This window comes from Pseudonaja textilis, chromosome 18, assembly GCF_049901715.1.
Source record: "Pseudonaja textilis isolate UNSWEBS1 chromosome 18, rPseTex1.2, whole genome shotgun sequence".
In the NCBI taxonomy this organism is placed as follows: domain Eukaryota; kingdom Metazoa; phylum Chordata; class Lepidosauria; order Squamata; family Elapidae; genus Pseudonaja; species Pseudonaja textilis.
This window is the reverse complement of record NC_142007.1, coordinates 7,387,855-7,399,316: the sequence shown is the minus strand read 5'-3', so window position 1 is coordinate 7,399,316 and position 11,462 is coordinate 7,387,855. Positions and strand designations below refer to the sequence as shown.

At 46.9% G+C, this 11,462-nt stretch overlaps 1 protein-coding gene across 4 annotated transcripts in view; it reads right to left on the bottom strand.

Moving 5' to 3' along the window:
* Window positions 1-11,027, bottom strand: part of PAX7 (paired box 7) — a 124,404-nt gene extending 113,377 nt beyond the window's left edge. Inside the window, exons 1-4 of one of the 4 annotated variants that reach the window (XM_087915139.1) lie at window positions 10,870-11,027; window positions 6,002-6,237; window positions 4,528-4,657; window positions 1,199-1,333 (exon numbers count right to left, since the gene is read on the bottom strand). In XM_087915139.1, coding sequence (XP_087771265.1) covers window positions 1,199-1,333; window positions 4,528-4,657; window positions 6,002-6,237; window positions 10,870-10,954 — 586 coding nt within the window. In that variant the 5' untranslated portion in view covers window positions 10,955-11,027. The remainder of the gene's footprint in view (window positions 1-1,198; window positions 1,334-4,527; window positions 4,658-6,001; window positions 6,238-10,869) is intronic. The other 3 variants (XM_087915141.1, XM_087915140.1, XM_087915142.1) reach the window with 3 other exon arrangements.
* Between the last annotated feature and the right edge of the window lie 435 nt (window positions 11,028-11,462).

Sequence of the window (11,462 nt, the reverse complement as noted above, 5' to 3'; positions counted from 1 at the left end):
CGGTCTTAAATATACTGTACTTTAAAAAAAAAAATCTGATACCTGAGGAACCAATAAATGTACTTTGTTATGGACGTCTTGTGGAGTTTATTTATCTGCATCTGTACAGAATACAAATCCAGCACTGTACAGAACACAGAACAATTTCTTTGAGCTTTAAAATATTGGGGGGTGGTGGAGTCTTGTATAAATACTATCCAAGATTGTGCATAGTTCCAATTTTGTTAATATTTGGTTAACTCCTGAAGGGAGACACCCAAGATTTTATTACTTTCTCAAAGGTCTGATTCTAGCTTAAATGTCACCTGTCTGAGAATGTCTCCATAGATTAAAGCGACCAACGAAAAGGCTAATACAGGACATTTTTCAAACTGCACATCCAAATTGAAACCAAACGCACCCCTATGCATAACTGAAATAAACAGATTGATTCTTGTTTATTATTTTTTTTCCCCACACACATTTCTCTTTCGTGAAACTGTAAGTTGCTTGGGGCCCTTCTTGTTTGATTTAAAAGCAAGTATTCTGTTGAACTAGCCACCAGGATGAAGTAACCCTTGAAAACAAATATACTTATTTTTGTTTAGGTTCTACAACAAAAAACACAACAATTTCAACATCCCTAGAAAGGCGTCAAGCGTGGGTTTCTTGTATGAAAACTGTCTCTTCCCCAACCGCAGAAAACTAGCATCTCAGGGAACCCAGTAAAGTAGACATCTAGGTAACTCGAGAGTCCCACACGCAGAATTTAACGTAGACGAATAGCAATCTGAACAGACTACAAAACAACAGAGTTTGGGAGGGACTTTAGAGGTCTTCTAGCCCAACCCACTGCTCAGACAGGAGACCTTATATACCAGTTCAGACAAACGGCTGTCCATTTGTCCTGAGGCATCCATAGCCACATCAGCAGGCAGAAAAAAAAAAACCTTAAATTTGCAAAAGTGCACGTTTCTTTGCAAGGAAAATCTTGAAAGTATCCAGAAACTGACAGTTAGGGATTTTTTACCGGGCATTGGGAGGAAAATAAATGAATAGTAGGAAATGTGATGTGAATTTCATTATATATATATATATATATATATATATATATATATATATATATATATATATATATATATATATATATATATATATATCTCCTCTTTTATTTTTAAAGTTTTAAAGTATATATGCTCTTTTTTAAAGCAACGCCTACCTTTGTCACCCAAAATGCCATCGATACTATGCTTGGCCTTCTTCTCGCAGTCTTCCTCCTTCTTCTCGTGATCCTCCTCTTCCTCTTTCTTCCCGAACTTGATTCGGAGCACACGGCTAATCGAACTCACTAAACCTCAGACAGTCAAAGACAGAAGAAGAACATATAAGCTGCTTTGGAAGGGAAGTGGGGGGGCCCAGAAGAGCCCCCCTCCCAAAAAAACAGCAGCCTTCAATCGAGAAAAGTTAGGCAAAAACACCCCAAGATTCCGGCTTGATCTAGATTTTCAGGTTGTCCCAGCATCTTCTGGGTGCTGGTTTGCCGGTTGTACCAACCCTTACATCACACCAGAAACATTGACAGGGTTGGTGTTAATCTTGAGGTTGTTGGGCTGGCAGCTTGTGGGGCAGCAAAGCCTGGCTGAACAGCTGAACCAACCAAGAAATCCAATCAATGGCCAGTCCAAATGGATTGGTTCCTTTCTACTCCTGGTTATCTGTCCAGAAGCCATTTCCAAGACCCCGTGGAAGGAGGGCACCTCAATCCATTTGGCTAAAGGCCACCTTGTCTATTCAGAAGCCCATCACTCTCAGCCAGCGTGCCGATTGGAAACAGTGCCATGCAAAGAAAGCCCCCAGGATGCCTTGTTTAATTCATCCCTATCATTTCCTAAAAGGATGGAAATCTGGAAGCTGAGGAGATATTCCCACAAACTTAGTTTAGGAGAAAACACTGTGTTTGGCTCCTGGTTTGGAGGCTTCCATCAATGGAGTGGGCCACCAGACTCCCTAAGCTGTCATTTTAAGGTTCACCCAAAGAAACAATGCCAGCAAATAGAATTTACCGAATATCATCCATGCCTCTTTGGAGACCCATTCACACTGAAGAGTTACAGAGAACTCCTGGTCATGTTGAAGTCAAACTGAGTTGCATTATGAAATTGTAAGCCACTCAGAGTCACACTGCAATTACACAACTCCGGATCCTTCCCTGGAGGGTGGTTGGCGACCATTGAAACATATCTTGACTTCTCTGTTTTGTAATATATATATATTTCATAATGCATGATGCAGCTCAGTTTTATAATGCAGCTCAGTTTTTTTATATATATGGGGCATTCAGCTTTGTTTGGGTATTTTCCCACGTCATTGTAGTTGTGCTTTTAAAGTTGTAGCGACGTTTCAGCAGAATCTCATCTGCCATCATCAGGCTTCTGTATGATGGCAGATGAGATTCTGCTGAAATGCTGCTACAACTTTAAAAGCACAACTACAATGACGTGGGAAAATACCCGAACAAAGCTGAATGCCATACATGTAAGTACCCACGAAAACTTAAAAATATAATATATATATATATATATATATATATATATATATATATATATATATATATATAAAAACTGAGCTGCATTATGAAATTGTAAGCCACTCAGAGCCACACCGCAGCCACACAACTCCAGATCCTTCAAACATAAGTGCAAAAGGTGCTCCAAAGACAAAAAAAAAAAAAACTTGAAGGACGGGCCAGAAATAAAATTGGATAGGTAAACAAACCCTCGGAAACTCACCAGGTCTAAGCGCATTTAATTGTGATGGATTAATACATCCGCCCTTCTGTAAAACACTGCCCGTCTAATAAAACAGCAGCCCTTACACATTGCTATTTAATCCCCTGCCATTTGGAAGGCTAATTCCTTCTGAGTAAACATGGTGCTTTCTTGGACACTACAATATTATCTGTTCCCGAGTCAAGAGGCTCAGGAAATGCTTTTATTTATTTATTTCGCATGATTAATATTCCAGCTGCCACGCTAAAGGGAAGGTATAGACTGCAGCAACAGGAGCCTGGGTTGAATGCACCCAGACCCACATATAACACCCGACTTTGGCAGCCAAACCTCCCCAAAGTGAGTCTTTTCCCAACAGGCTGCTTGCTGTGGGATCTCCTGATTCCCCTGCCTGCAAGTGATTATTTTCAGGATAAAAAGCAGAACCATGAAACAAAAAAACGAAACCCAGAAGGCCGAGAGAAAATTGAAAAAGGAGATCAGCTCCACTCTTGTAAAAGCTCTCGGAGCATCTCAGAAAAAAAAACCTTTTCCTGCCTTTACAAACCTCCTCCTAATAAATACATCAGTGGCCTGGGAGACCACAAGTGGCTTTGAAATGGTTGGGCTCATATTTTGGTTGTCAGTTAAGATTACTGGGTTGTTGTTGTTTTTTTAAACGTTATGGTTAACTGTCCACAGCCTTTTTTTCCCGAGAAGGTAGAAAATTCTGCTCGGATGCAGAATGCTTCAGCACAAATACACACATATATATATAATCAAAGGAGGTTTCCTCCCTATTTCTTAAGGAAGGTAGTTATCAATCTTAAATCTTTACAATCTTTAATTGTAAAAAAAAAAAAAAAGTGTGAATATTCACGTTGGCGAAGAAACACGTTCAGCAGACTTTCCTGCAAGGAAATATATCTTGAAAAACATGACGGTGATGTTTATTTGCATCAGACCTAAGACTGGATTTTAAGACAGTTATCCAGCCAGACCATTTCTGCAGGGTTCTAGAGATTTCCTGGGCCTCTTTCTTAGTTAGGTCAATATCATGCCTGCTTTCTTTAAATGGCCTCCTTCGTTTTCTTCATTTCCTTTTTTGTAACGAGGAGAACAAATTAAAAATGTTAAATTTTTTGTTTCCCGCAACGTCCTCTTCAAATGGCCATGATAAAAAAATTCTGACTTGTAAGCAGGGAGGAGGGGAAAAAAAATATATCTTGCCATGTTGATATGCTGCACTGAAAGTTCAGGCCGATGATCTTCATTTAAAATGTCAACCATAACCAACTTTGGCCTTCTCCAGTAAAGAAGAAGCTGAAATGGCTTCTAGATTCAACATTCTTCAAAGAGTCACGTCTGAATGTTGCCTATGCCACCATCTATCAAGACCTGATCCTAGTTTGGTGCAGGGATGTGAACCTCACCAGAAAAATCTATGGTGAAAGAAAAATGCTTCCTCCCTGCCTGAAATGCTACAGCCCAAAATTTTGGTGAAGATTAAAGGAAGTTTCTGAAAAGTAGGAGCTAGAGAGATATCTGGCCAAGTGGCTAGGATTTGGCTCCATTTTCAATTAAGCCAGCATTCTGAGTCTAAAATTATGGTTTGGGCTGGTGGTACACAAAGTGAAATTCCAGATGTGCAAACCCAGTTCTTGTGGCTGTTTTTTTAGACTTGGCCTAAAGTCAGGAAGTTGGCTTAAGGGAGTGGAGTCTAGCTACAAGATCCCTTGCTAAAGTTGAAGGTTGGTTGCTACTCTGGCTTCCTTCTCACCTGAAGGGACTGTGGTCCTATCACAGTGACCATCTTTGAGTAGCCGGTCTCGGATCTCCCAGCTAAACATGCCAGGATTCTCCCGCTTGTACTCTTCAATTTTTTTCTCCACATCTGGAGTTGCAACCTGCTTTTGGGGTTAAGAGGGGTTTAGGAAGGAAGGAAGGAAGGAAGGAAGGAAGGAAGGAAGGAAAAGAAGGGAGGGAGGGAGGTAGAGAAGGAAGGACGGGAGAGAGAGAACAAAAATGCACTTTTAAATTCAAGTTCTACAGACTACCAATGGACTGCCAAGCTGGTTTGATCTGGGGATGCCCATTTCAGGCTCAACCTAGAAGGCCAACTTGTCAAGAAGGTTGGATCAGTCGCCGTTCCTTCTACTTGTCTATGCAGAGTCTCAGTCGTTTGGGTTGTCCCAAAGGCACATTTTTTTCAAGAGGCCACTGGACTTTCTTTGAAGACGTTTCACTTCTCATCCAAGAAGCTTCTTCAGCTCTGAATGAAGAATTTCCCTTCTTTCAGAACAGATGAAGCTTCTTGGATGAGAAGCGAAACGTCTTCAAAGGAAAACCAGAAAGTCAAATGGCTTCTTGGGGGAAAAAACACCACCACCTTTGGGACTTCCTTCTACTTCTTAAGAAAGGATAGAAGACCAAGATGTTTTCTCTCTTCAAGAGAATATTGTTTGGAGGTCAAATTCAAGAGTGAATTTGAGGAAAACAGCTAAACCTAGCAATGAAGGAGGAAGCTGTTCCGTTATCTAAGCCAGAGGTCTCCAAACTTGGCAACTTTAAGACTTGTGGACTTCAACTCCCAGAATTCTCCAGCCAGCATATCTGGAGACCCAAACCTACCATGAACGGTTTCAGGAACTGGGCTTGGCTAGTCTAGGGAAGAGAAGGACCAGGGGAGACAGGAGAGCAGCCTTCCAATATTTGAGGGGCTGCCCCAGAGAAGAGGAAGGGGTCAAGCTATTCTCCAAGGCACCTGAAGGCTACAGAAGGAATTATAATGGATGGAAATTAACCAAGGAGAGATTCAACTTGGAAATAAGGTGAAATTTTCTGACAGTGACAACAATCAACCGACGGAACAGAAGTTGCCTTGGGAATTTGTGGGAGCTTCATCCCTTGAGACTTTCAAGAAGAGATTGGATTGCCCTCTGTCAGAAACAGTGTAGGGTCTCCTGCTTGGGCACAGGGTTGGACTAGATGACCTACAAGATCCCTTCCAACTCTGATGATCTGTTATCTGTTAAGTCTTAAAGTTGCCAAGTTTGGAGACCCCCTGATCTGGGCAGATCTAACTCCAAGGGCTGCCCCTAAGTCCATGACTTCCCCTCCCCCACCTCAACTCTCCCTGCCAATCCAAGGCAAGGAAGTGGCCCCAAACCCAGAAGGCCTCTCTCCTCACCTGGTCGCTGCCCCCCCTCCCTCGCTTCCTGGTGGGCTTCCAGCTAACTCCCTCCCTCACTCACCCTGGGCTTACTGCCACCGATGGCTCCCGGCCGGATGGATCCCGTTTCTTGGTACCGGCAAAGGATCTTGGAGACGCAGCCATGGGAGACCCGCAGCTGGCGGGAAATGACACAGGGACGGATGCCGTGGTGCGCCATCTCCACAATCTTATGGCGGATGTGGTTCGGCAGGGGGCGCCCATTGATGAAGACACCTCCAAGTTGGTTGACTCGCCCTTGGCCCAGCGGGGTCGAGACTGCAGGGGGGGCGGGGGGGAGAAGGGGGAAAAGAGGTCAAGGCGTCGTCGCCTGCCCAGTCAACAAGGGCTGCCCCTTCTTGGCCTTAGACTACAACAGCATCAACCGTGTTGAGAATCCTGGGTGGGAATCCCCGGCGTAAGGATGGGTTGGGAGATGGCTCTGGAGCTCGGCCTGTGGCCTGAGAATTGGGGAGGGGGCCCAGTCAAGACCCCGGAGACCCCCCTATCCCACCCCAAATTGGGGAAAGTCTCCTTCTGAAAACCACAACACCTCTGGGCGGTGGTGGACGTCCCCAATGGCAGCTCAATCATCCAGCTGCCAAGTGGATGAAGAACCGTGGAAGCGTTGCTTCCTCTTTCCTACAGAGCATCCCACGTTTGCTTTTGGGGTTACACACATTTGTGTGTGTGTGTGTGTGCGCGTCCCCTGTCCCGCCTTCCCTGTTCCTCCTGGGGGGGGATTCTCCAGAAAGAAAACGGGCCGGCGAAGCAACGGCGTCCTCCCCGATCCTTGGGAGAGCGAAAAGCTGAAATTTCCAGAATGCAGGTTTGACTACCCGACAGACACCATTTCTAACAAGCCGCGTTTCCCATCCACCTGGTCTCTGCCTGCCCTGCACATCCTTTGAATTGTTATTTTTGTGGGGGTGGGGGAGAGGGAAGAACGGAGTCCAGACACCAAAGCCCCCACCCCCACCCCCAGCCATCCATGCTGGTCATAGCAGGAGGCTGCAGGCCCTTCCCTCTTTTGGGGGAGATGGAAGAAAAAAGAGAAAAAAACTCGACCCTGCCCTATTTTGTGCAGGGATGGGATTAGAGGCAATTGGGGGATGAGGTGGGGGCTGTGCAGTTGCAGCCATTAAAAGCCCCCTGGTTAATGGCTTGGGGGGGCATGCCTCCCCTCCTCAGTCCCAAGGGGTCTCCTCTTCCGACCCCCCCACAACACCTCAACTCTCTTGTGCCATCCCCTTCCAGATCGTGTTTTAAAGAGTTGGCACTTTGGGTGTGAAGGCTGAGTCCCGCGATCCTTCCCCCATTGGCATCCTGTTAAAGTCAGCCCCGCAGTGTCTGAGGGACCCCCCGCCCCCCTTATGACCAACGCAGAACTAGCCCTCTGGGCCCAATCCACCAAGGCGGGTAAATCTGGGGCGGCCGAGGGAGAGAATGTGTAAGAGAGACACCCAGCCACCGAATCTACACAACGGGACCCAAAACCCCCCCCACCCCAGTTGGAGGAGCCGAGGAGCGCACCGTTTTTTTCCTCCTTTTGGTTGATTTGCGGTTTGCTAAATTTTGCAAGCCCCAAACACAGGACCCACCCAGGGACGGGATCAATAAATGGGGTGTGGAAACATAAACATAGCAAATAGATTTCCCCCTTTCAAACGGGGGGGGGGACCCCGTTCTGTTTGTTTTGCAACCTGCCATGAAAACGAAGGGATGACCCCTCTCTTCGGAGGGGGAAAAAAATTAAAACGCCCGAAAACATCTAAAAAAGGGAAATTGTGAAAACTTTCTGCCACCAGTAGCTTTTCAGCAGGCTATGCCTTAGAACGATAATAACAGTAGTAGTAGTAATCAAAACCATAATAATACTACTAGTAGTAATAATACTTGGTTGATACCTAGGATGCTGGCGGCATCCTGTATCAAGCATCAGCACCAATCAATGATATTTGTGATGCATTTTTAAATGTTCAGTTGACTGAGTTTCATGTTTAATGAATAAAAGAGATAAAATAATATGAGGAGGAGGAGGAGGAGGAAGGGGAAAAAGGAGATGAAGATATTTGGTTGATAACCAGGATAACTGTATCAACCATCAGAGCCAGTGAATGATATTTATGATACATTTTTAAATGTGCAGTTGACTGAGTTTCATGTTTAATGAATAAAAGAGATAAAATGATAATAATAATATTAATAATCAGTGATATTTGTGATGCATTTTTAAATGTTCAGTTGACTGAATTTCATGTTTAATGAATAAAAGACATGATAATAACAATAACAATATCATCCCAGGTCATTGGGAAGGACTCGACAGGACCTATTACTACTGTTATTATAATTGTAAGGGATCGCAGGCTGAAAAAGCTAGTTGAATAGATGGGCAAAATCCAGTCAAAACATCTGGTTGATTGTACCACGAAACCATGTTCTCATCTCACTTTGTACCAAGGTGCGGAAATGCTGCTATGTCCAAGATGCTCACTCTTTTAAGTAAACCAAAGTGTGCACTTAACACTACCTGGTTTAATGGATGTGGCTGTGTAAATCTGCTTTCTCCGTAGTCCCTCCACTAGCCTGGAGTCACTTTGGTGTCAGTCCTGGGTGTGACATGAATTCAACCAAGTGCGGTTTATTTCAGAGACGTGGTTAAGCCTCTGGTGGTTTTATTGCTTTCCCTGAGCGTCTCCAAAAGTGTGCGGTCATCTCCCGCCCCGTTTTTAACCTAAACATAAAGGTTTATTAAAGATTTTCCTTGGGTTTTTTTTTTTCCGCAGCTGCGCGCCCAGCGTTTACAACTGGTTGCCGTTTTTTTTTAACTAACAGCTGGTTTGCTTTTGGGGGAGAAAGTTGGACATCCCTAAAAAAACACCAAGTGAAAAGACTTCCCCCCCCAATCTCCGGACTCAATTTCCCCCTCGCCCCTAAATATTTGAAAAAACCTTCTCGCCACTCAGCAGCATTTAAAAAATGCTTGCTTTTCCTACTTTTAAGCGCGCGGGGAGAAAACTAGCAAAAAGCGCATCGTTTTTCTTTGTCGGCCGTCGAGCCAAAAGCCCCGCTACGGTTTAAAACAAGTTTTCCCTAACCTCAAAAACAAGACTTTCGTAAGGGCCTCGCTTTAATTGAAAAAAATAAATAAAATAAAATTGAAAACGGGACGGCCACCGCCATCAGCGCACGAGGAACATAAATGTTAAAAAGCCGCCGCGGAGCGTTTTCAAAAGGGACGCGTTGCTTCTTTCGGAGTTAAATTTATTGGCTTTTTTTTTTGTTTTTCACCCGGGAGAAATGTCCATTTCCTACCCTTTTGAGACCCAGAAAGTCCGATTAATCAAAAGGCGGCTTCTGCGCCGCGGGGCTTTAGTTGCAAATTCGTCGCCCGTTTTTCTCCTCCCAACTGGTCCAGATCCAACCAAGCTATTCTAACTGGCTTGCGCCCTCATCCTCATCCTCAATCAAATCAATAAATGGACGGTTCGTTTAGATGCGTGTTTCTCTCTCTCTCTCTCTGCTCCTCGGACGCGGTTCCCTGCACGCAAACCTCGTCTCCAGACCTCCGCCTGGCTTGTTGAATCAAGAATCACGCGCCGCTAATTCGAAGTCACTCGGAGTGATACCTCATTAGCTACGGCTAAGCCTCGAGTGGACCATCCGCCGCCGTTCCCGACGCGCGGTCATTATTCCCCATCACGATGTACAAATATTTTGGTAATCCTTTGATCCGCCTTTTCTGTTTCCCCCGGACTGTTTCCTTTCCATTCGCCACAGAGAAGAGCCACTTCACGCCAATCCCGGCCGCGTGTGCGTGTGTGTGTGTGTTTTCGCGGCCGGCGTTGGCTCTCCTCCTTTTTCCCGGCTCCCACTTGAGCACGCTTGAGGGGCACCCAATTTGCTTTAATAAATGCGGGAAGGGAGCCCCCGAGTTTGGTTTAATTCCGCAGCGCGGCGGCGGCGGCGGCGGCTGAGCGGCCAAGCAACGGTCGGAGGGGCGGGAGAGGAGGGGGAAGAAGAAGGCGACGAAGAAGCAAGGGGAAAAAAAGAAAAAAAAAGCCCTTTTCCCCGATTCATTAATACCCCCCTTTCCACATCTTTTCGGGCCGGCGGGAGAAGAGGGAAAGCCGGGCGAGAAAAGGAACATAGATGTAATTTTTATTTGTATTTTTTTGGAAAGCTCACGCGCGCCGCTTTCTCCCCCCCCAGTTCTTCAGCCATCCGAACAGCGAGGCAAACTAATAATGCAAAAAAGGACGAATAAAACACTAGGGTGAAGAGCAGATGAGCAGCCACCAAACTCTTCGTCCCCAGTCCCCTCTACAAACAGCCAACATCTTTTTTGCGCGTCCCCTCCGGGAATCGACAAAACGACTCCTCCGCTTGTATATGGATGGGGCTTTGGGAAAGGGGTCCAAAAACCCAAGGCTGCCTCCCTTCTCCAGACCCCACGCTTGGAAAGACCCCGTTCTCCCTCTCTCTTCCCCCCCACAACCCCATCACACACACACACACACAACCCGGCCAGGCTGCCAGAAAAAAAAAAAAGGAAGCCCCCACCGGCTCTCTCCGCAAGCCGCGTCCCCGGCTTTTCCGCGGCTTCCTCGGAGCCCGCTGGGAATTCCGACGGACGCGCTAACTTTTTTTCCCTTTCCCTTTCCAAGTTTTCTTCCCCGGGAAGTGGGTTGGAAGAGGAAGCGGCGCCCCTCCCTCACCGAAGGGGAGAGAGAGAGAGAGAGAGGGCGAAAGCGGCCTTTTAGTAGCGGGGGGGCGGTGGAGAAAAAAAAGGCCGGTTGGCAGAGCCACAAACTTGGGAAGGGAGCGACTCTTTGCGCCGGAGTTTTCCCGGGCTTCTTCTCCAGCTTCCCCCTCCCCCAAAAAAGACCCCCAGAGTTTCCAACGTACCTTCCAAAGGGAATCCGGTGCGGGGATAATTCTGCCCGGGCGCCGGGCGCATCATCCTGGGTACGGTCCCGGGCAGGGCGGCCATGCTCCAATCCAGGCTGCCGGGCGAGGCGGAGAAGCTGCGGAGAGAAGGAGGCAGCGCCGGAGTCTCGGCCCCACTGGCGAAGAGGAGGCGAGGCGAGGCGGGCGGCGGGGCGGCGGGGAAGGGGCGCAGGGCGAGCCTCCCCGAGAGCCTCTTCCCTCCTTCCCGGGGGCAGCGCCAGCACGGGCGGCAGGGCTTGCCTTAAAGGGGTGTGTGTGTGTGTGTCTGTGTGTGTCTGTGTGTGTGTGTGTGTGTGTGCTGGGAGGTTGGAAGCGCCCCACAATTCAAGCAGCTGGGGCACCCGGGCAGAAAGAGAGAGAGAGAGAGAAAGAGAGGGAGAGAAAGAGAGAGGGAGGGAGGGAGAGAGGGTAGGGGGAGCGCAGAGACAGTCACCGCCGCGGGTCTCTCTCTCTCTCTCTCTCTCTCTCTCTCTCTCTCTCCCGAAAAGGCTCCCGGCTCGGCTCCCTTTGATTTTGTGCTACTTTGGGGCGGGAGGCTGGAGGGATGGGGG